Source organism: Mustela nivalis, assembly GCF_964662115.1.
Source record: "Mustela nivalis genome assembly, chromosome: 7".
Taxonomy (NCBI): Eukaryota; Metazoa; Chordata; class Mammalia; order Carnivora; family Mustelidae; genus Mustela; species Mustela nivalis.
In genome coordinates, this window is record NC_139026.1 from 90,129,899 (window position 1) to 90,150,215 (window position 20,317).

At 46.4% G+C, this 20,317-nt stretch overlaps 1 protein-coding gene across 1 annotated transcript; it reads right to left on the bottom strand.

Moving 5' to 3' along the window:
* Positions 1–4,903: 4,903 nt before the first annotated feature.
* On the bottom strand, positions 4,904–16,306 carry LOC309869766 (keratin, type II cytoskeletal 73; the record flags this gene model as incomplete). Its single annotated transcript, XM_082741391.1, has 9 exons — positions 4,904–5,487; positions 6,275–6,309; positions 8,488–8,708; positions 9,084–9,209; positions 11,532–11,696; positions 12,489–12,584; positions 13,225–13,285; positions 14,095–14,309; positions 15,860–16,306. The coding sequence occupies 9 exons, from the start codon at positions 16,304–16,306 to the stop codon at positions 5,231–5,233; spliced, it is 1,623 nt and encodes a 540-aa protein (XP_082597517.1). The 3' UTR covers positions 4,904–5,230.
* Positions 16,307–20,317: the final 4,011 nt, after the last annotated feature.

Here is a 20,317-nt window from a genome sequence, read left to right on the forward strand (position 1 = left end):
TCAACAGATGAATGGATAAAGAAGATATGGTCCATATATACAATGGAGTATTATGCCTCCATCAGAAAGGATGAATACTCAACTTTTGGATCAGCATGGATGGGACTGGAAGAGATTATGCTGAGTGAAATAAGTCCAGCAGAGAGAGTCAATTATCATATGGTTTTGATTATTTGTGGAGCATAAGAAAAACATGGAGGACATTAAGAGAAGGAAAGGAGAAGTGAATTGGGGGAAATCAGAGGGGAAGACGAACCATGAGAAACTGTGGAGTCTGAAAAACAAACTGAGGGTTTGGGAGGAGAAGAGGGTGGGTGGTTAGGGGAGCCTGGTGGTAGATATTAAGGAGGGCACCTATTGCATAAAGCACTGGGTGTGGTGCATAAACAATGAATTCTGAAACACTGAAAAGAAATGTAAAAAATAAATAAAAATTTTTAAAAAATAAAATAAATAACAACTACAGGGGCACCTGGGTGGCTCAGTCAGTTAAGTGTCTGCCTTCGGCTCAGGTAATGATCTCAGGGTCATGGCATCAGCCCACATTGGGCTGCTTGGTCCCTGCTTGGTAGAAGTCTGCTTCTCCCTCTCCTCCTACTCATGCTCTCTCTATCTCTATCTGTCTGTCTGTCTCTCAAATAAATAAAATATTTACCAATAAATAAATAAATAAATAAAACTAGAAAAGAAAGGAGAGGTAGGCTGACTTTAGTATCAGAAATAAAGTAATTGTTTAAAAAAAAAAAAAAACCCAGTGTCTTCCAAACCTTTGTTTGATCATAGAGCCCTCTTTGTGGCTAAATATATATTATAGGAACCAGGGTTTCAAGGAATGTACTTTAAGAGACACAGAACAGGGGCACCTGTGTGGCTCAGTGGGTTAAAGCCTCTGCCTTTGGCTCAGGTCATGATCCCAGGGTCCTGGAACCAAACCCTGCATTGGGCCCTCTGCTCAGCAGGGAGCCTGCTTCCCCCCCTCCCTGCCTGCCTTTCTGCCTACTTGTGATCTCTGTCTGTCAAATAAATAAATTAAATCTTTTTTTAAAAAAGAAAGAGACACATAACAAGGTCTCTCTATTTCACCATTAGATAGACTAACATTTCCCAAATCCAGAAGACTTAGAATATCTCCTTAAAAACACGAAGGCAAATGAAATATAATTACTGTGGTGTGTGGCCTGACCTAGCTTATGGCACTGTGCCCAGCATTACACTGTTAAAGCCAAAGGCAGGTTGTTTGCTTGGACCAGAGCGCCTGTGCCTGCACCATCCCGGCACCGCTCAGGGGGAAAGAATTCTCTGGCTGGTGACCGATGTTGGGGATCTACACTGAAGAAGGCTGTGCCAGAGACTTCCAGGGCTTATTAAGTATCCTCCCTCTCCTCCTCATTTCCCAGCCTCCCTGGGGGATTGGTCAGGGCTTGGGGCCATGTCGGCCAGTTAAATGTGAGGGGCATTGACATGTGTTGATTCTAGGATGAGGCAATTAGCAGCATCTCTCCATGTTACAGTTAACATTTCTTATGGTTATGTCACCATCCAGGGCAGTGAACCAGATTTATATATCTCTGTATGCTCAACATTAATACTTCTCTCTTTTCCCCTGTCCCAGTAACCTTGGAGGCCATGTGTCTTGTGTGGCAGGGCTACAAGCCAGAAGCATGTAGGTCTGTGAGACATGCACTGGGAGAGCCACGTGGGAGAGCTGCCCAGATCCACCATGGACTGTGAGTGAGAAATGGACCTCTGTTGCATTAAGTTAAGCCACTCAGACTTCAGGGTTTGTCCTTTGAGGCCATCAGTGTTAATATTCTGGGTCTAAGTATAGAAGTCGGAAGGTAGAAATATCTCTCAATAGCCAATACTTTTCTCTTGAGTTCCCGTTCATCAAATAATCTGATGGCTATTAGACCTTCTCTATCTCAAGTCTCCCTTAGGCTTTCTGAAAGACTCATCTAACCTAGTAATACTAAGAGAGTTAATAGTAACACTGATATAATAGTAACTATCTTGAGCATATACTATGCAGCACGTACTGAATTAAATAGTTTTCATGCACTCTTTTGTTACATTTAATTCTTATTTAATTCTAATAATAATTATTAATCAAATTATTTATTAAATAAATATTTATTTAATTTTTATATAATTTATTATTCAAATAAATTTGAATTTATTGTTTATATTAATTTTTATTTTATTCATTTGTAAATTTAATATTTATATTAAATTTAAATTTATTATTTAAATAAATTTAAATATATCTAACTTATTTAAATTGTTATTCTAGGGGCTCCTGGGTGACTCAGTGGGTTAAAGCCTCTACCTTTGGCTCAGGTCATGATCCCAGGGTCCTGAGATGGAGCCTCGCGTCGGGCTATCTGCTCAGCAGGGAGCCTGCTTCCTTCTCACTCTCTGCCTATCTCTCTGCCTGCTTGTGATCTGTCTTTCAAATAATTAAAAATAAAATCTTTAAAAAATTATTATTAAAAATAATTAACTTTAATTAATTTTAATAAAATTAAAATAAAATAAATTTCAATAAAATAAATAAATAAATAATAAATTTAATAAATAAAATTTAATAAAATAAATTTTAATAAAATTAAAATAAAATTCTGCCACTGTTAAGTTTTGTCCCTCTCTCCCTGCCCATAATCTGCATGTTGTTAAAGATTGCCTACTCCCCAGAGCATTGGCCTGAGAAAAGCATGAATCAAAGGTGCATCTGCTGGGGATGGCTGTTGGAGAGGAATCCTGAGTGTCACAAGACCCACTGTGACCCTATGGTCCGTACAAGGATCTCTTTCCCTCAGATTAATTAATTTTAATAAAATTAATTCTTATTTAATTTTCAATCTCACAAGTTTATGCGGAAACTTCTATTATTAACTTTTTACTGATAAAGAATCTGAGCCTCATGGAGCTGAAGTATTTTGCCTACGTTGAACAGTTAGTGAATGGCAGAGGAGGACCAAACCTGAGTTCCTCTGACACCCAAGATGTTGGCTTCTCCTGAGAAACTACAACATAAAATCCCAGCTTCATAGCAGATTTTTTTTAAAGTAGCCTCCACACCCAGCATGGAGTCCAACCTGGGGCTTGAACTCACAACCCTGAGATCAAGACCTGAGCTGAGATCAAGAGGTTCCACTCCATAAAAGATTGAAAGGACCTCTATGATGTGGCTGCTACCTGCCTCCCCAGCCCCAGACGCCTCTGCTCCCTCCCTTGTCTGCCTGTAAACTCCATCCTCTAATGACTCTGCACCTGTTGCTTCCCCGACCTCCCTGGAGCTCCTACTCTCCTCTTTGCTGTCTCTGTATCTTCTTTGGTTGCCAGCATCTCTCCATGTTACAGTTAACATTTCTTATGGTTATGTCACCATCCAGGGCAGTGAACCAGATTTATATATCTCTGTATGCTCAACATTAATACATGCCAGACAAATGCTAGATATTCAACAAGTATTCCTCGACCTGACCACAATTTCTTTACTGGCCCTGAGAGTGTATTCCCTGAGACTACTCTTCAACCAGTTCTCCTTAGGGCAATAAATAAACTGGCATATAGTTTATGAGATGGTGTCCTTAAAGTTTGGAGCTTGCAAATTGCTTCACCAGCACTAAACACCTCTTTTAAGTGACCAGATTTAGTCAAGTTTTTGAAGCAAAAAGATTTGAAGATAAGATTCTGTTTCCACTGAACATTTATTAAGTATGAACTTTGTACCAGGAGTTGTATAAGATGTGTTTATGTCACCTCATTCTGGCCTAAGAGTAATACACAGGTGCTTAGTCTGTCTATTTTATAACTAAAGAAATGAGACTCGAAATGAAACTCTTGTACTCTTGAGAACTTTGCTCTTGATCCCCTGTTAGTTGCAGAGTCTGAACCTGAATTCAAAGCCATTGACTTGAACTCTAAGACTCCCTGGAGCCACAGTGACCCTGTTCAGAGGCACCTGTGAGCCCCAGCCTGAATGGCTGCTGGTCTCTCCCTGGCTCTTTGCGTCCTGAGAGCATCATCACGACCTTGGAACCTGACACACGTCTCTCAGCACAAGAGTGTTTTGGAAGCTGGGTGGTGGGTGTCACAGTGATGGTCCATGTTTCAACACAACTCATACTCATAGACATTCACTTCACCAAAGACCAAGGGGACATGGCTCATTACTTTAAAGAGACTCTACTTTGGTCTTTCCCCAGAGAACAGGAAATAGCCATAACTTGAGCCCTAGGCTTTCCAGAACTGGCTTTCTGCTGCTTCTGGACCAGTTTTAAATTCTGCCACTGTTAAGTTTTGTCCCTCTCTCCCTGCCCATAATCTGCATGTTGTTAAAGATTGCCTACTCCCCAGAGCATTGGCCTGAGAAAAGCATGAATCAAAGGTGCATCTGCTGGGGATGGTTGTTGGAGAGGAATCCTGAGTGTCACAAGACCCACTGTGACCCTATGGTCCGTACAAGGATCTCTTTCCCTCATATTAAAACACACTTAGGGGCGCTATGGAACACCCCGGACCTCTATGCCCCAGGTTCCAGGCCATTGATCTCCACATATGGAAGAGATATGGCCTGGGATGAGGATCCCCTTGGGAGAGAGAAGCAGCCTGGGCCTGCATAAGTTTTATTAAGTTTATTGGTGAGACACAGGAAGCAGAGAGGTAAGGCCTAAACAAGGACAAGAACTCTCATAATGGAGGGCACAAATCCCTTCATGAATGGGATCAATCTTCAAGGCTACTCCCAGATCTCCATACCTGCAGGGGCCACACAAGATATAAGCTATAACCTGGTCTTTCACCTGAGCCAGTGTTGCTGTAACAGGAGACAGTCCCCGTGGATCTGTCAGTGGACCTATACTCTCATGACCCCATGGAGCTTGTAGCCAAACAGCCAAAGCCAGGGCAGGGAGGGGATTACGACTGAGGAGAAACCTTCCTCCAGGGGAGGCATGCACGCCAGAAGAAGGTCTGAGCTGTCATTGTTGGCAATGCTTCAGGAAGGGGGGTCTGAGTTAGGGGGTCTCTCAGTATGGAAGCAGAAAGATGGGATAGAATCCTGATTCTAGATTGAGAAAGACTAATGCAGGATGTAGAGGAGAGGAAATGTCAGTGGCAGAGGAAAACAAGAAGGAGACCAGGAGAAAGGTGAGACAGGAGTTTCCTGGAGAAGGGAGTCCAGAGGAAAAACAGGGTGAGGAGGACAGCTGGAAAATGGACTTTTGCTTTATCTTGTGGTCTTCTTGGCAGGGGAGCTCAGAGCCGAGGTCTTCCCCTGGGGTTCCTTGAACTCGCTTACACTCCCCAGCCTGGTTTTGGCCTCCCCGCGGGGACTGCAGTTCCCACTGCCAGTGACACAGCCCCCCGGCAGCATGCCATAGCCCCCTGAGACAGAGCTGGGCCGGTAACCGTAGCTTCCAGTGCCGCTGAAACCAAAGCCGGCCCCAGCACCTGTGGTCCCCGCCGTGGTGCTGCTGATGACCGCTGTGGGGAGGCAGAGAGGAGTGATAAGTGTATGTCCCCAAAGAGGCCTGACCCCAAGTCCCCTCCAGTCTCCCAACTGCATCTAGCATAGATGTCTCCCTCTTAAGCAAACAGTTCATATCAACTGTGGACTCTAATGACATGCTCAATGCCTGAGTGGCTCAAGCTCTGGAAAAAATAGCCCAGATCCCAGATCCTAAATCGGGCACCTTCTCATTCTTTGGACCAACAGGAATAGCAAGAGCTTCCCCCCAAAGCTTCACATAAGCCAATAGGTCTTGCATTTAACTTTTTAACTTCAGAATACATTCTAAATTTTTTTCAAAGAAATTCCTAATTGCCCAATTTAGGGAAGATTTTGCCGGCCTGTTTTAGAAGGAGACCAGGCTAAAAGCTACAGAGTCAGCATTAACACAGGTGGTGCAACCCCGTGTCTGTGCACCGGTCTCCACCCTCAATGAGGAGGTAGACTCGGGAAGCTCACAGCTTCCGTCATGTAGGAAAGCCCATGTGGGGAGGCAGAAGAAGACAGGGTGGGAATTTCATCCCAGCACAGATGAGATTTCTGGGGAAGCGGTCCTGTGAAATATCGGAATATGATGGGAAGGGGGTAGTGGGAGATCCATAGAGGAAGAGACAGCAGGTCTCAGCAAGTAAGGCGATGGTGACCATGGTGATCTACCAGGCAGAGCCCAGGCTGTTCCATGGGGGCCTGGCAGTAGGTACCTGCTTACTTCCTATTCAGTGATGGGCTACAAATATTCCCTCAGAGGTGTGAAATACTCACAGATGCTCACAGAGTTGGTATATTCTCCAGACATCCTGTGCAGAGAGAAAAGTGTAGGTGAATCTCCAGTGTGTGGAATCCGAGCTCCCCACACCACAGCTTGAAGTCAGCAGGCAGCCTAGCCCAGCCTCCAGCAGCCCCTCCAGCCAGCCAGCTGGCCTCAGTGTACCTGCAGTCTCTGTGACCCCCACCCAGAAGGCTACTCTTCCCACCAGAGATGTGCCAACATGCAAACCTGTGGCCCCCTTGGAGTCCCTCCTCTGGGCTTCTCTTTATCCCATTTGTTCATTCCTGCAAGGCTAGTGCTGGAATAAATACATGTGTGGAAATACTGGCATCGGAAGTGCCATTAAGTGTCTTTAATCGGACATTAATGTCTGATTTTAGGACCCGTAACTTCTCCCCTGTGAGTCTCAGTAATATGGTGATGTTCAGTTAGAACAAGGTTTTCCCACACTAATGCTTCATATATACTTGTCTGACTGCTGTTTTGAACATGTACTGTTATATATTTAGTGCTTGTCATCGGCTCTGTGTTTTATAACCAAAAAATGCATTTTTCTTAAAAAGAAGTTATATATCACCAGGGTGAATAAAAAGCCAATGCTACCTGACCAAAAAAAGGTGAAAAAAACAGTGGTAATAAAAATAAATACAAAGATAAACTCGAAATGGATAAAAGACCTCAACGTGAGACAAGAATCCATCAGAACCCTAGAGGAGAATATAGGCAGTAACCTCTTCAATATCAGCCACAGCAACTTCTTTCAAGATATGTCTCCAAAGGCAAAGGAAACAAAAGCGAAGATGAACTTTTGGGACTTCATCAAGATCAAAAGCTTCTGCACAGCAAAGGAAACAGTCAACAAAACAAAGAGGCAACCCACAGAATGGGAGAAGATATTTGCAAATGACAGTGCAGACAAAAGGCTGATATCCAGGATCTATAAAGAACTCCTCAAACTCAACACACACAAAACAGACAATCATATAAAAAAAAAATGGGCAGAAGATATGAACAAACACTTCTCCAGTGAAGACATACAAATGGCTATCAGACACATGAAAAAATGTTCATCATCACTAGTCATCAAGGAGATTCAAATTAAAACCACATTGAGATACCACCTTACACCAGTTAGAATGGCCAAAATTAACAAGACAGGAAACAACATGTGTTGGAGAGGATGTGGAGAAAGGGGAACCTTCCTACACTGTTGGTGGGAATTCAAGTTGGTGCAGCCACTTTGGAAAACAGTGTGGAGATTCCTCAAGAAATTAAAAATAGAGCTTCCCTATGACCCTGCAACTGCACTACAGAGTATTTACCCCAAAGATACAGATGTAGTGAAAAGAAGGGCCATCTGTACCCCAATGTTTATAGCAGCAATGGCTATAAACTGTGGAAAGAACCAAGATGCCCTTCAACAGACGAATGGATAAGGAAGATGTGGTCCATATACACTATGGAGTATTATGCCTCCATCAGAAAGGATGAATAGCTAACTTTTGTAGCAACATGGACAGGACTGGAAGAAATTATGCTGAGCAGAGAGAGTCAATTATTATATGGTTTCACTTATTTGTGGAGCATAACAAATAGCATGGAGGACAAGGGGAGATGAAGAGGAGAAGGGAGTTGAGGGAAATTGGAAGGGGAAGTGAATCATGAGAGACTATGGACTCTGAAAAACAATCTGAGGGTTTTGAAGGGATGGGGGGTGGTAGGTTGGGGGAACCAGGTGGTGGGTATTAGAGAGGGTACATATTGCATGGAGCACTGGGTGTGGTGTAAAAACAATGAATACTGTTACACTGAAAAAAAAATAAATAAATTTAAAAATATATATAATGAAAAGAAACTAATTTAAAATTTTTTGGCTAGATATTATTGTCTGCCAGAGGCTCTGAACCTGGGATCTACTGTCTCTTTATTAATAGGGATATTTGCAATGGTCAGGGCAGTGTTAAAGACACAACAGCAACAGCACCACACCGAGACTTTCTCCCGTCCTACTCTGGAAAGTCATAGGAGAAATGAAAAGGACATCACCATCTCATTCACTGACTGCTGCTGTTTCAAGCTGCTTGGGGTTGACGTGAAAAGTGTCTCCAGGCCCTCCAGCAACTTCTCCCACACTCTGGGAAACTGAGTCGGGAGATTCCAAAAGTTCTTCCACCCCCAACATTCTAAGAGCCCTCCCACCACCCACCTGCACTCCTCGCCCTCCAGCAGCTTGCGGTAGGTGGCGATCTCCACGTCCAGGGCCAGCTTCGTGCTCATGAGCTCCTGGTACTCGCGCAGCATCCGGGCCAGCTCCTCCTTGGCCTGGTGCAGGGCGGCCTCCAGCTCGTCCAGCTTGGTCCGGGCGTCCTTCAGGGCACAGTCGCCCCTCTGCTCGGCATCGGCGATGGCCGTCTCCAGGTTGGCACACTGAGGGTCAGGAGGTAGTATTTTTCCATGAATTCTAGGGCTCTCTGGGCCTCCCCTGACCCCTCACCCAAATGAGCTGACTGTGGTCAGACCTTCCTCTATCTGACCCCACTTCCTAAAGCAAAGCCACATTCATGGTGAAGAAGTCCTGCCAACGTGGGTCAGAGAAGATTGACCTTTCTGAAAAGACCCTTCCAATTGTTCCAGACTCGGATGGGAGGTTAAGTGTTGGGGATGAGACCAGGGGGTCCATCTGAGAAACCAGGTTCTGAGATGGAGAACCAAGAGCAGGAGAGAGGCCCAGTGCAGTTACATGTGATAAGCAGTTCACTCCTCCCTTGGGAGATAAGCCAGGACCCGCCAAAGCCCCTTCACCTGCTTCTTCACACTCTCAATCTCCGAGCGCAGTCTTTGGATGAGTCGAGTCAGTTCAGAGATCTCATTCTTGGTGTGTTTGAGGTCATCCCCATGCCGGCCGGCCACTAGCTGAAGCTCCTGGAACTAGGGGGACAAGGAGCAAAGTAGAGACCTCAACTCAGGGCCTGGCTGAGCTCAGCCTGGCAGACTGTGCTTTTGTCTTCAGGGTGTGAGGGGTGGATGGGGGATCTCAATCTCATCAGGCCTACCAACAGCCTCTCACTCAACCATCCACTCATTGAGTATATGTTTGCCTTAAGCACAGTCACCTCACTGATGGTTAGATTTGGCCATAAGAACTCTTGAAAGCCTCTACTTTCTGCACTGCAACTTTAAAACACTCAACTCCAACTATGATGCTCCTCTACACACAGCCCTTCAAAGTCAAGGTCAAATTTAAACTATGAGCACGGCATCAAGGTGTTCTCAGGTTTGTCATCCACCAGTCTCTCCAGACTCCTTTCTCACTGCTCTTGCCCTTCATCTACTTGTCTGTACACCTGTGCAAACAGTTCCATGTTCCCTAAATGTCCCCTGTGCTCTCAAGTCTCTGAGTCTTTGCATGAGCCACTACTTCCACCTGGAAAACCCTTTCTCATCCATTTTCCTCTTTTCCTTAGCTATTTTCAACTCAGCCAGGGCAGAGTCACTTCTTCCAGGAGGCCTTCCTTGATTTCCCAGTTGGGTGTCCTTCTATTTCCATAACTCCTGGCACTCCAGTCCATAGATCTTACCACACTATACTACAAGCACAACTTTCTGTGTTTTCCCTGTCAAATTTAGCATGACTGGATGGCAGGGACCTGTTTTCTCTGTGACTTCTTCCTCTTCGTAGCTCAGCTGGGTCCCAGGCTACTGGAAGTCTTTCCGGTCATGAGGAAAAATTCAGAACTCTGGTGGCTGTGCACTGTTTCTCTCTGCTCCTGGTACTTGGCCTTGGGGGTTGTCATATTTGACCCTAACAAGGTCCTAGGTTCAGGATTCCTCTTAAAGGTTCCAGGTCCCCTACAAGGCAGGGGGGATTCTCACTATGATCCTATGTTTTATCTTTGGTGCTGATCTTGGGACGATAAACACTGGGGCAAAACAAGTGGTCTTTTCCTGCTTTTCTGCAACACTGTGTGAGCAGGATGGCTCTCCCTACACACCGACAGAGAGGGAGGCACTAACTTCCCCAGTTCAAAGCAGTATCCTTTTGAAGCAAACAGGTGAGCATCCTTCTCTGTTCCGCTCCTAGCCTACCCCAAATCCTCACTATAAACACTTCTTACCAGAGTCATGTCCTGATCTTTTGTCCAAACACTGTGGAATTGGCAGTCAGTCATCTAGATTCAATCCAGTTCCATCACTTACCAGCTAAGTGAGCTTGGCAGGTTACTGACACCACATGAGCCCTGGTTTCTTCATTTTGAGAGGGGAACAATAATAATAAGACCTCATAATTCTGTTGTTAGAACTACACTAATGAAACTCTGGTCCTTAAATGCTTACCCGCAAATGAAGAAATGCCAGTGTGGGTAACCCCAAATAGTAAGTGACCCAAAAATCATGTCTGTGCAGACCTGCCTGACTCCTCTGGAAGGAACCTGGGGTTAAGCACTGACCACTGAAAATCCAGAATGGCTGGGCCACATGGCCACATGGCCATCCCAGACACTGGCTTGCAGCAGTCACGTGAAGGGATGTGGGGAACTAGAGTCTTGAGTTTGAACTTTTATCAAGGATTAAAGTTGTGGTTGCCTGGGCCTTGAAAGCCTCCCTTCCTCTCAGCCCTGCTGGCCACATCCTTCTGTCCTTACAGTGTCAAGGAGGCAGGGGGAGGGACAAGATAAGTCCTCAAGTGTGTGAATCTCCCCTGAGAAGGAACTCGATAAGCAGCATGGAACAATTAGGAAGCTGTCATCTTGATCTGAGAAACCAAATTATCTAAAGAATTATTTCCCCACCCACAACCCATTAGAGGAGTTAAGATCTAAGGGACTCATACTCCCCCTTTATCCTTTCAGTTGGACTTGAATGAAAGGTAGGAATTACCTGATCTCAGATCACACTCAAGAGACCCCCTAATTTATTGTAATTAATGAGGGAGTTGAGATGCTAACTACCTATGTTTTGCTCCCTCTCAGACTTAGTTCAAAACCCTCTGCCTCCAGGAAGTCAGTCCTGACCTGCCCCACCTGGTCCCCTAACCTTTGTCTGCTCAACATCCCGGACTCTGTCTGTGCCACATTCATTTGCGCTTGGCTGTAGATGTCATCCCATGGCTGTCCCAGTCTAAGTAGATCAGTCTAAGAGCTTCATCTTCTCCGCCTTTTGGGTTCCCCCCAGCACCCAGGACAGTTCTGTGCTCCCAGCAAATGTGTGGGAGATGGTGGGCCATGGACTCCAGGGAGGTGTGCAGCCCACCTTGGTCTGGTACAGTGCCTCAGCCTCAGCCTTGCTCTTCAGGGCAATCTCCTCATACTGAGCACGGACCTCAGCAATGATGCTGTCCAGGTCTAGGTTCCGGTTATTGTCCATGGACAGGATGACAGATGTGTCGCTGATGTGGGACTGTATCTGAGCAATCTCCTACATGGGAAAGAAGGAAATATGAAATGCCTTTTGTGTGCAGAGGAAGGTGCCAAGGTAATAGCCCTTTCCTAGCAGGAGATCTCTTAGGCCCTCCTAAATAGATGCAAGATACATTCCACCAAACCCCCCATTGATATCTCAATACCACATCTGAAAACTGTTGAATGAGTTTGAAGCAGCTCAGGAAGAAAACAGCCTATATGTTTGTCATTTGAGACAAGTCAGGAGTATAGGAAATAGTGGGGAGACAACCTGGCCACCACACAAGAGACATTAAGGACACAAAAGCCCATATATGCTTGGCCAACAGGTTTGGGCTTGAAGCCAGATGGTCAGAGGCAGTAGAAAGGGTGTGAAGACTCCCTACCTCTGTCTCTGGAGATTCCTGCTCAAGACCCAGGGAGACACCCAAGGTTAAGGGAGAAGACAGGCAGAAATGAGACTATCCTTGCGAAAACCAGTGGGAACCCTGTAAGGACCCATGGCTTCCTGAAGGAAATGAGACTAGGACATCTGGAGGCCAGGCTAGGACTGATGGCACACATCATTTGGGAGCACTGAGGTAGAAGTCATGCTTTCCTTTGGTCAACATGGCCCCCAGCATCCAAATGCTGGAGATCCCCTGGGCTCTTAAAGTTACTAAGGAATGAATAACCAACCACTCATTCATTCACATATCCATCCTTTCAGAAGACACAGCTGGGAATAGGACTGGGTGATGGAGCATTACACCTTCACACAGGCATTTGAAGACAGATCTGGGGATAGGACTGGGGGATGGAAACTTACCCCTTCATACAGGCATTTGAAGAACTTGATTTCTCCATCCAGAGCATCCACCTTGGCCTGCAGTTCCACCTTGCTCATGTAAGCTGCATCCACATCCTAAAGGAATCCAGAGATGCCCTGACATTGCCATTCTCGAAGCCCAGACAAGGCTCTTCCAGGAACTGGCATCTGAGCACCAACACTGAGATTAGCAAGCTGCCCTCAGGGAATGGAGTCAAGACCCAGAAGGCAGGAACAGGACTTCCACCTAAGACTCACTGCAAGTCTCTGGAACTCCTCTGTGCCCCGTCCAAAATGGAAACTTGTTACTGCTCTATTTCTCAAAGAGAGGGTTTATGAGAGAGTGCTCTCTCCCACGCAGGGGTCATTCAGCAGTCAGAGCCCAGGACAGCCACGGTGCTTTGCCAGAGACAGGCAGAGTTGGAAGGTAAACCTCAGCTCTTCTCAAAGCATGTCCTGTTTCCCAAGCCAAAGTGGACACAACCTGGGCATTGACTATCCACATCTGGGCTCCTGCCCACTCACACCAAATATAAAAAGCAGACAAGCTGATATATTCTAGGTTAACATCAAAGGGTCCCAAGATGTCCCAAGCAGTACATCCCTCCATCCTCCTCTGGCTCTTCTGTTTGAGGTCATTCTACAAGGAGCACAGACCTCAGCCTCACCTCTGTTATCTCCCCTGCCCTCCATACTCCACCGCCTAGGTTACGACAAATATGCACCCCCTCCTCACCTTCTTGAGCACCACAAATTCATTCTCGGCAGTTGTGCGCTTGTTAATTTCCTCCTCGTACCTTCAGGAAAAGCATTGTGGTGAGCAAGGCAGGGTGCGTGTGTGTCCTCATCATGAAAGCAGAAAACTAGTTGCCCACACTATGTCCCAAATAGCAGGTATTGTTCTATATCTTTGCAAACCTGTCCAACTCACTAGGACTTCTTAGCTGGTGCTACAGACAGGGTTTTCAAGCAATTCCCTCCCAGGCCAGGGACCAGATAATTTGGGGTCTGGATTTCCCCTGATACCTGGAGAGTAAGTAGGTCCTTCCTCTTCCCATTAAATTTCCAAATCACAAGAACATCCTGGTGTCTCTTTTAGCTGTGATTCCTATGTCACTCCAGCTGCCTGCAACCCCTGTTAATAACTTCACCCCATCTCAAAGCATGAGTCTTAAGGAAGCCAGAACTATCCCCTGGAACAGGAATAGGGGGCATGGCCCAAATGTCCACAACTTGAAAGAGATTAGAGGAACTTCAACTCCCTGCCCTGCTGGGTTGACGCAGTGGGAGGTGGTTCTTGGAACTTGGGAACCCACTGAGCAAGCTTAGGAGCTGGGAGGCTCTCTCCAGTGGGGAGCAGGAGGGAGCATGCCAAGGAGATGACCACTTGCCATGAAGTCCTCTCACTGCCTGAGAGGCCGACTCTCCACTCTCCAGATTGCCCAGCCACCTAGAGACGGCCTCATCTTGCCTGGATAGGGGAACTCAGGATTGGCCACTCTCATCCAAGCTCCGTGACCCTGAGGTCAGTGGCAAGTGTCCCAGTGCCTGCTGGGAAAGCCCAGCTCTGGCAGGCCAGTCAGCCTAGGTGCAGGGTCCCACTCACCTCCTCTTGTAGTCCTCCACCACATCCCGCATGCTCCTCAACTCCGAGTCCAGCCGCACCCTGTCCCCGGACAGCGTCTCCAGCTGCTTCCGCAGGTTGCTGATGTAGCCCTCGAGGATGGGCTCCAGGTTGTTCTTGCAGTTGTTCAGGTCCAGCTGCTGCAGCAGCTCCCACTTGGTCTCCAGCACCTGGTTCTGCTGCTCCAGGAACCGCACCTGGGACCCAAATCAACAGGTACTCGTTCAGTAGGGAGACTGTGTGGTTTCCTTTCCTGGACAGTGGCTGTGCTGTCCTGTGCTACATTAGCTTAAAGGGTAACCCTCAGCCCTTAGGAAATATCCCTCACAGCCCTCCCCGACCCAGGGCCATTTGTTTGACCAAGGTTCCCTTTCTAGGGACAGCTCTATGAGCAGGCAGGACCGCATCTTCATTTCCTGCTACTCAGAGCTGTCTCCTCTGCATCTGTCTAAAATCCGCCTGGACCAGTATCCACGGGCAGCCCAGGCCACCTCTCTAAGGCAAATCCTTAGACAAATAAGCTGGCCTGTCCTGGCCTTCACACTCTTGAACACCCCTACTCAGGGCCTGGTGGTCTGGCCTGTGCTTTGTCTTCTCTTCGTCTCCTCCATCATAGTATCTCCCAGCCCAGTCAGAGGCAGGTACTCAGTTGACTGAGGGTCTTGGGCCTTCCTATACTGCTTTCATGTCCAACTCTCTGATCTCAGAGCATTTCTCCAGGGAAAGAACCAGCATTCTCAAGTTGTAGCCTGCAAAGGCCATACAGTTCCCTTGCTCAAAATGCCCTGGTGGTTTTCTATCATCTGCAGGACCGAATCCAAATTCCTCCCTGTGCTCTTCACAATGTGCCCACCCCTTCCTTCTCCTCCTTCACCATTCACCTGACTCTCACAAAGCCAAATTCTCCTCATGCTCCTGACAAGCCTACCATGCTATGTGGGGTGGCTCCCTCTCCCTAGGCTTCCTTTCCCCACCTCCAACCAGTGAACTCTTATTCATGCTCTGCCACCCTACTCACTGTCACCCCAGTGAGCTTCCCCTGCTCCCCTGTGCTCAGGAAGTCTCTGTTTCCCATGGCCTTGTTACCCCGTTGATCCTCAGGGGTTCTCAAGCTCAAGTGGGCATTAGCATCACCTGGGGGCTCCTGGTCTCACTGGAGAGCTCATGATTCAGTAGGTACGAGACAAGGCCTGAGAATGTGCATTCTACACGTGCCCAGGCGATCCTAATACTGCTGGTTTGGGGAGCACTTTACAGGACCACAGCTCTAGTACATCACTGATCCCCATCTGCCTCACCTTGTACACTGGGAATATTATAAGCTATGAGTCTGTCTTTCAACCAGAATCTGGTTGGTCTGGGAGCTGGTCTGGGTCTCATGAGAGGAGAAACTGAGTCCCACGGCTTTATAGATATCTTAGGCTGCCATGGAGCTCTCCATTGTCCAGCTTCCTAGTTTCTTAAACTGTTACTCTAAACTTTCAACTTTGAGGCCACTTCTCCTGCCTCCTGGAAACCTTCCCAAATCAAACTCCTTGTCTCCTCCTGCCCCTCTGACCAATCCCTACCACCACCAGCCCCTCAGCACTGATTTCAGGTTTGTCCAGTTCTTCCCTGCTCTGTCCTCACCGTGTCTGCATCCTGGGGAGTGTCCTGCCTTCCTCTCCTTCAGACAGGGAGCCCCTGAGGGCAGTGAAAGTAGAGGAAGGAAGGGGTTCTATGCTTGGCTTGCTCCAAAAAGTCCCACCTTGTCGATGAAGGAGGCAAATTTATTGTTCAGAGCCTTGATCTGCTCCCGCTCCTGGGTGCGCACTTTCTGGATCTCCGGGTCCAGCTCCACGTTGAGGGGGGCCAGGAGGTTCTTGTTGATGGTGACCTGGTGGATGCCCCCTGGAGGGCACACAGATGGACACACGGGTCCCAGGGCCACACTTCCAAACATGCTGCCAGCAAAGCCACTGGCCCGGCCTCGACCAAACCCATAGCCTCCTGCCCGCCCACTGCCACTGGCCATGTTGAGGGAGATGCTCCGGGTTCCCCCCAGGCTGTAGAGGCTCCGGCTTCCAAAGCCCCCACTGAATCCTTTGCCCCCTGCCCGGTAGGAGGATGAGCTGCCCCCTGAGAGCACTGCTGAGCAGCCACTGAAGCCCCCTTTGGTAGCAACTCCCGACTTGTAGGTGAATTGGCGGTTCATGCTGAGAAGGCCAGAGAGATGGAATAAGGTGCTAATCCTTAGCTGAGATGCAATTCGCCAGCCTACAATCTCGGGCTCCCCATTTATAGGGCTCAGGAGGAAGCCACTGCCCTAATTTGTGGGTTTAGTTTGCCTGGGAGCAAAAAATCATTTTCTCCCAGGAAAATCAGACACCAGGTAAATAACTTGAAAACCCCCAAAGTGCTGGGCTTGCAAGGCTTGCTCATATAATTTGAGTCTTATCTAATTAACATGGGATAATTGGCCTGACCAAATTATCCCTAGAAAGATCTTGGTTGAGAGGTTTGTCACAGCCTCAATTGCCCTTCCTCAGGGAGGGGGGAGGCTGGATTGCAGGGGTGCAGAGGAAGACCTTTAATTGATAGCCTCACCTGTGAGAGATCTCACAACTCTACCAGGATCAGATCAGGGACCCTGACTGAACTGCTTTTATGTGGTTACGAAAAGACTCTGTGGCCTGGCTTCCCAGGGCTCTTGGAGACGGGAATCCAGGGCCTCTGCTGTGGCCTTCCAGGCAAGTCTTCTGCTTCCCTGTGAAGCCAGACTGCCCTGCACACACCAGCTTCTTTGTTCCCGTGCTCTCCCACCACCCCACACTTGACCTTGAAATAATAGCATTGCCACCATTCACGATGGCTGACAGTAGTACAGCACTTTACAGCATTTAAAGAGCTCCTTGAGTACTGAAGCTCACTTGATCCACTCAGTCAGCCTGGGAGGCATATGATAATCCACATTTCACAAATGGGAAAATAGAGACTCAGTTAGTTGAGGACAGCAAACATTTATTAGCCCCCCCTTTTTTTTAAATTAGCTTATTAACCCATTTTTTTGGTATGAATCCCAGAGGATGCAAAAAACCAGCAAAACATAGGCCCCAGCTTTGAGGTTCTCTGGGCTGGCCTTCTGACCCTACATACAGACTGTGAAGGCTGTATTTGTCCATCTATCCACCCACCTGTCCACTGACCTACCCATTTCTTCATCCATCCTTCACTTAACAGTCTTCTGTTAAGAGTTGACTCTGTCCCAGGTACTGTGTTAGGATCTGGGGTCATAAATTAATAAGACAGAAGCCTAGCTCACAATCTAGGAGGGAGAACAGACACTTGAATTTTATTAGAGTCTTGGCAACACCAAAGTATTTGACCCAAGTATTTCACAGTTCTCAAATCCCAAATATATACATAGTATATAATATCCTTCATAAAAATGCAATTATTTCACCAGAGTGCTTGAATGAAGTTTGCCAATCCCACTTTTCTATTTCTGTCCAGAAATTATTCCCCTATTCTGTATCGGGTAATATAATACACCAGTATTTTGCCTCTACTGTAGAACCAAGCAACTGCCAAATTATTAAGAAGAATCATTTCCTTAGATGGTCTCAATTTTGCTACCACCAGCAACAGCACTTAGCAATCTTTTCCATTTTTTTTTCACTGGGCACAAAGGTTTTAGCCCTTTTTAATTTCTTCATAGGCATGATGAATGAAGACCAACAATGCTGTGCTGTGATGAGGATATAGTGTTCCAGCCAGAATTGCTCCATAATTGACTCCTTTCAGCACACCAGTATCAAAGCAGACATGATTCAGACCCATGTCTCGGCAAAACTACAAACTGCTGTCACAGGCCTTGAGATCACTCCCTAAGGGCTGACAGCCAGTGGTCATACTGCGAACATCAACTCTGCAGTGCGGTTGTGTGAATCCTAATGCCCAACCAGCCCCTGTTCTACATAGCCTTCACTACCCATCTCCCGCCCTGGCCTTTCTTCTTTGTGAACCTGCCATATGGGTACCCAGGGAAATTTCTCTGGTCTGCATCTCAATCCAACTCTCTTCTCTGGCCAGCCTGCTCTAAGTGTACCTATTTTTTGCTCTAATTCAATGTTTCCTTGTGTATTCCAGGTTTGGGCTAATCTTCCCCAATAGCCAGAAAGGTTCCTAAGGATAAGGCCCACACTTATCCTCCCTGTTCACTGTCCAGAACCACAGGAGAGATGGACTCTCAGGAAATCATGGAGGGACATGTCCCTTGAAATTATTCCCTCTAAGGACAAGACCCTTGGCATCTGTCTGTAAGAATTCCACTTTGTGGTCCTCTTATAGTTCACATCTTTAAGAATTCCACTATGTGGTCCTCTTATAGTTCACATCCTGACACTGCTATTGCCAGGGGAAACCCAATGCCAGCTGAATCCTTATCTGATCTTCACCCAGTTGCTAAGTCACCTCCGTCTCCCATAGAAGGCCAGTGCTGCCATTAGCCTTTGCTCAGGCCTCTAAGCAGGCATCTCTGATGGGTTCAGCACACAAGAGCAGGAAATCAACCTCACATCTTCCCCAGAGGCAATAAAATCATGTTGTAAAAGGATATTTAGTATTTTCTGTCCAGGAAAATGGAGTGGACATACTTTCCCCTTCTTCTGACACTGCTTTAGCAGAAGAAATAGCATGAACACTATTCTTCTATTTACTGCAACTAAGAACCCAGAAATTATGTATAAAACAAACATAAGAAGATTCTGAAAGGGGGAGAAAAAAAGTCACACTGGATAGGGATCTTGGGAGCCAAGAAACGACTTGGTAGTGAGTTTCTTGGGTTTCTTATTTGTTTCATATATACCAGACTTGGAGCAAAAGAAAGCAACAGCCTGGAAGGGTACAGATTTTCCAGAAACCTTACAGAAGTCTAAGCTTTTTAGCCAAATATCCAGGAATGGGAAAGCCTAGAAAGGAAAAGGTATAGAAAGCAACTACTCTACTCTAGTCAAGCACTACAAAAAGCACTGAGGTCCCATCCCCACCTACTCAAGTAAAAGTTGAGAAGGAGGGCTAGACTAGCCAGACTATAATGAGGCACCCTGGGTGATGCCAGGGAAAGCCAAGGCAGAAGCTGGGACTTTCAACCCCCACCAAGCAATTGTCCCGGATCCATCCAACATGGTGGACACCATGGGGTGCTCTGACTTCCACCCCCACCTGGCAGTGATAGGGTGGTACCCAGTTCTTTGCCCTGCTGAAGCAATGTCAGAAGAAGACAGCTAAAACAGAAGACACAAATAAGATCCAGGGTCTTATAACATAATACCCAAAATGTCCAGGTTTTGATCAAAAATCACTTATCATATCAAGAACAAGGAATATCTCAAACTGAATGAAAAAAAGACAATAGATACTAACACTAAGATGACAAAGATGCTAGAATTATCTGATGAATATTTTTAAAATATTTTATTTATTTATTTATTTAAGAGAGAGAATGAGAGAGAGAGAGCATGAGCAGGGGGAGGGGAAGAGGCAGGGAGAGAGAGAAGCAGACTTCCTACTGAGCAGGGAGCCTGACATGGGGCTCGATCCCAGGACTCTGGGATCATGACCTGAGCCAAAGGCAGATGCTGAACTGACAACCACCCAAGAATCCTATGATGAATATTTTGAAGCAGTCATCATAAAAATGCTTTGGTAGCAATTAAGAGCATGTAAAGCAGATGGAAAAATAGAAATCTCAAAAAATAAATAAAATATCAAAAACCAAGTGGAAGTTTTAAAATTGATAAATACAATAATCAAAGTTTAAAAAAAAAAAACTCAAAGGATGAGGTTAATAGCAGAAGAAAGGGGCCAGATAAAAGACTCTGAACTAGGAGCGCCTAGGTGGCTCAAAGGGTTGAGCCTCTGCCTTTGGCTCAGTCATGATCTCTGGGTCCTGGAATAGAGCCCCACATTAGGCTCTCTGCTCAGCGGGGAGCCTGCTTTCTCCTCTCTCTCTGCCTGCCTCTCTGCCTACTTGTCATCTCTCTCTCTCTCTCTCTCTCTCTCTGTCAAATAAATAAAATCTTAAAAAAAAAAGACTCTGAACTATAAGATAGAACAACAGAAATTACCCATCCTGAGCAACAAAGAGAAAAATAGATAAGAATAGATAAGAAAAAGAAAGAAGAAAGAGAGGGAGGTAGAGAGAAAAGGAGGGAGGAGGGAGTAA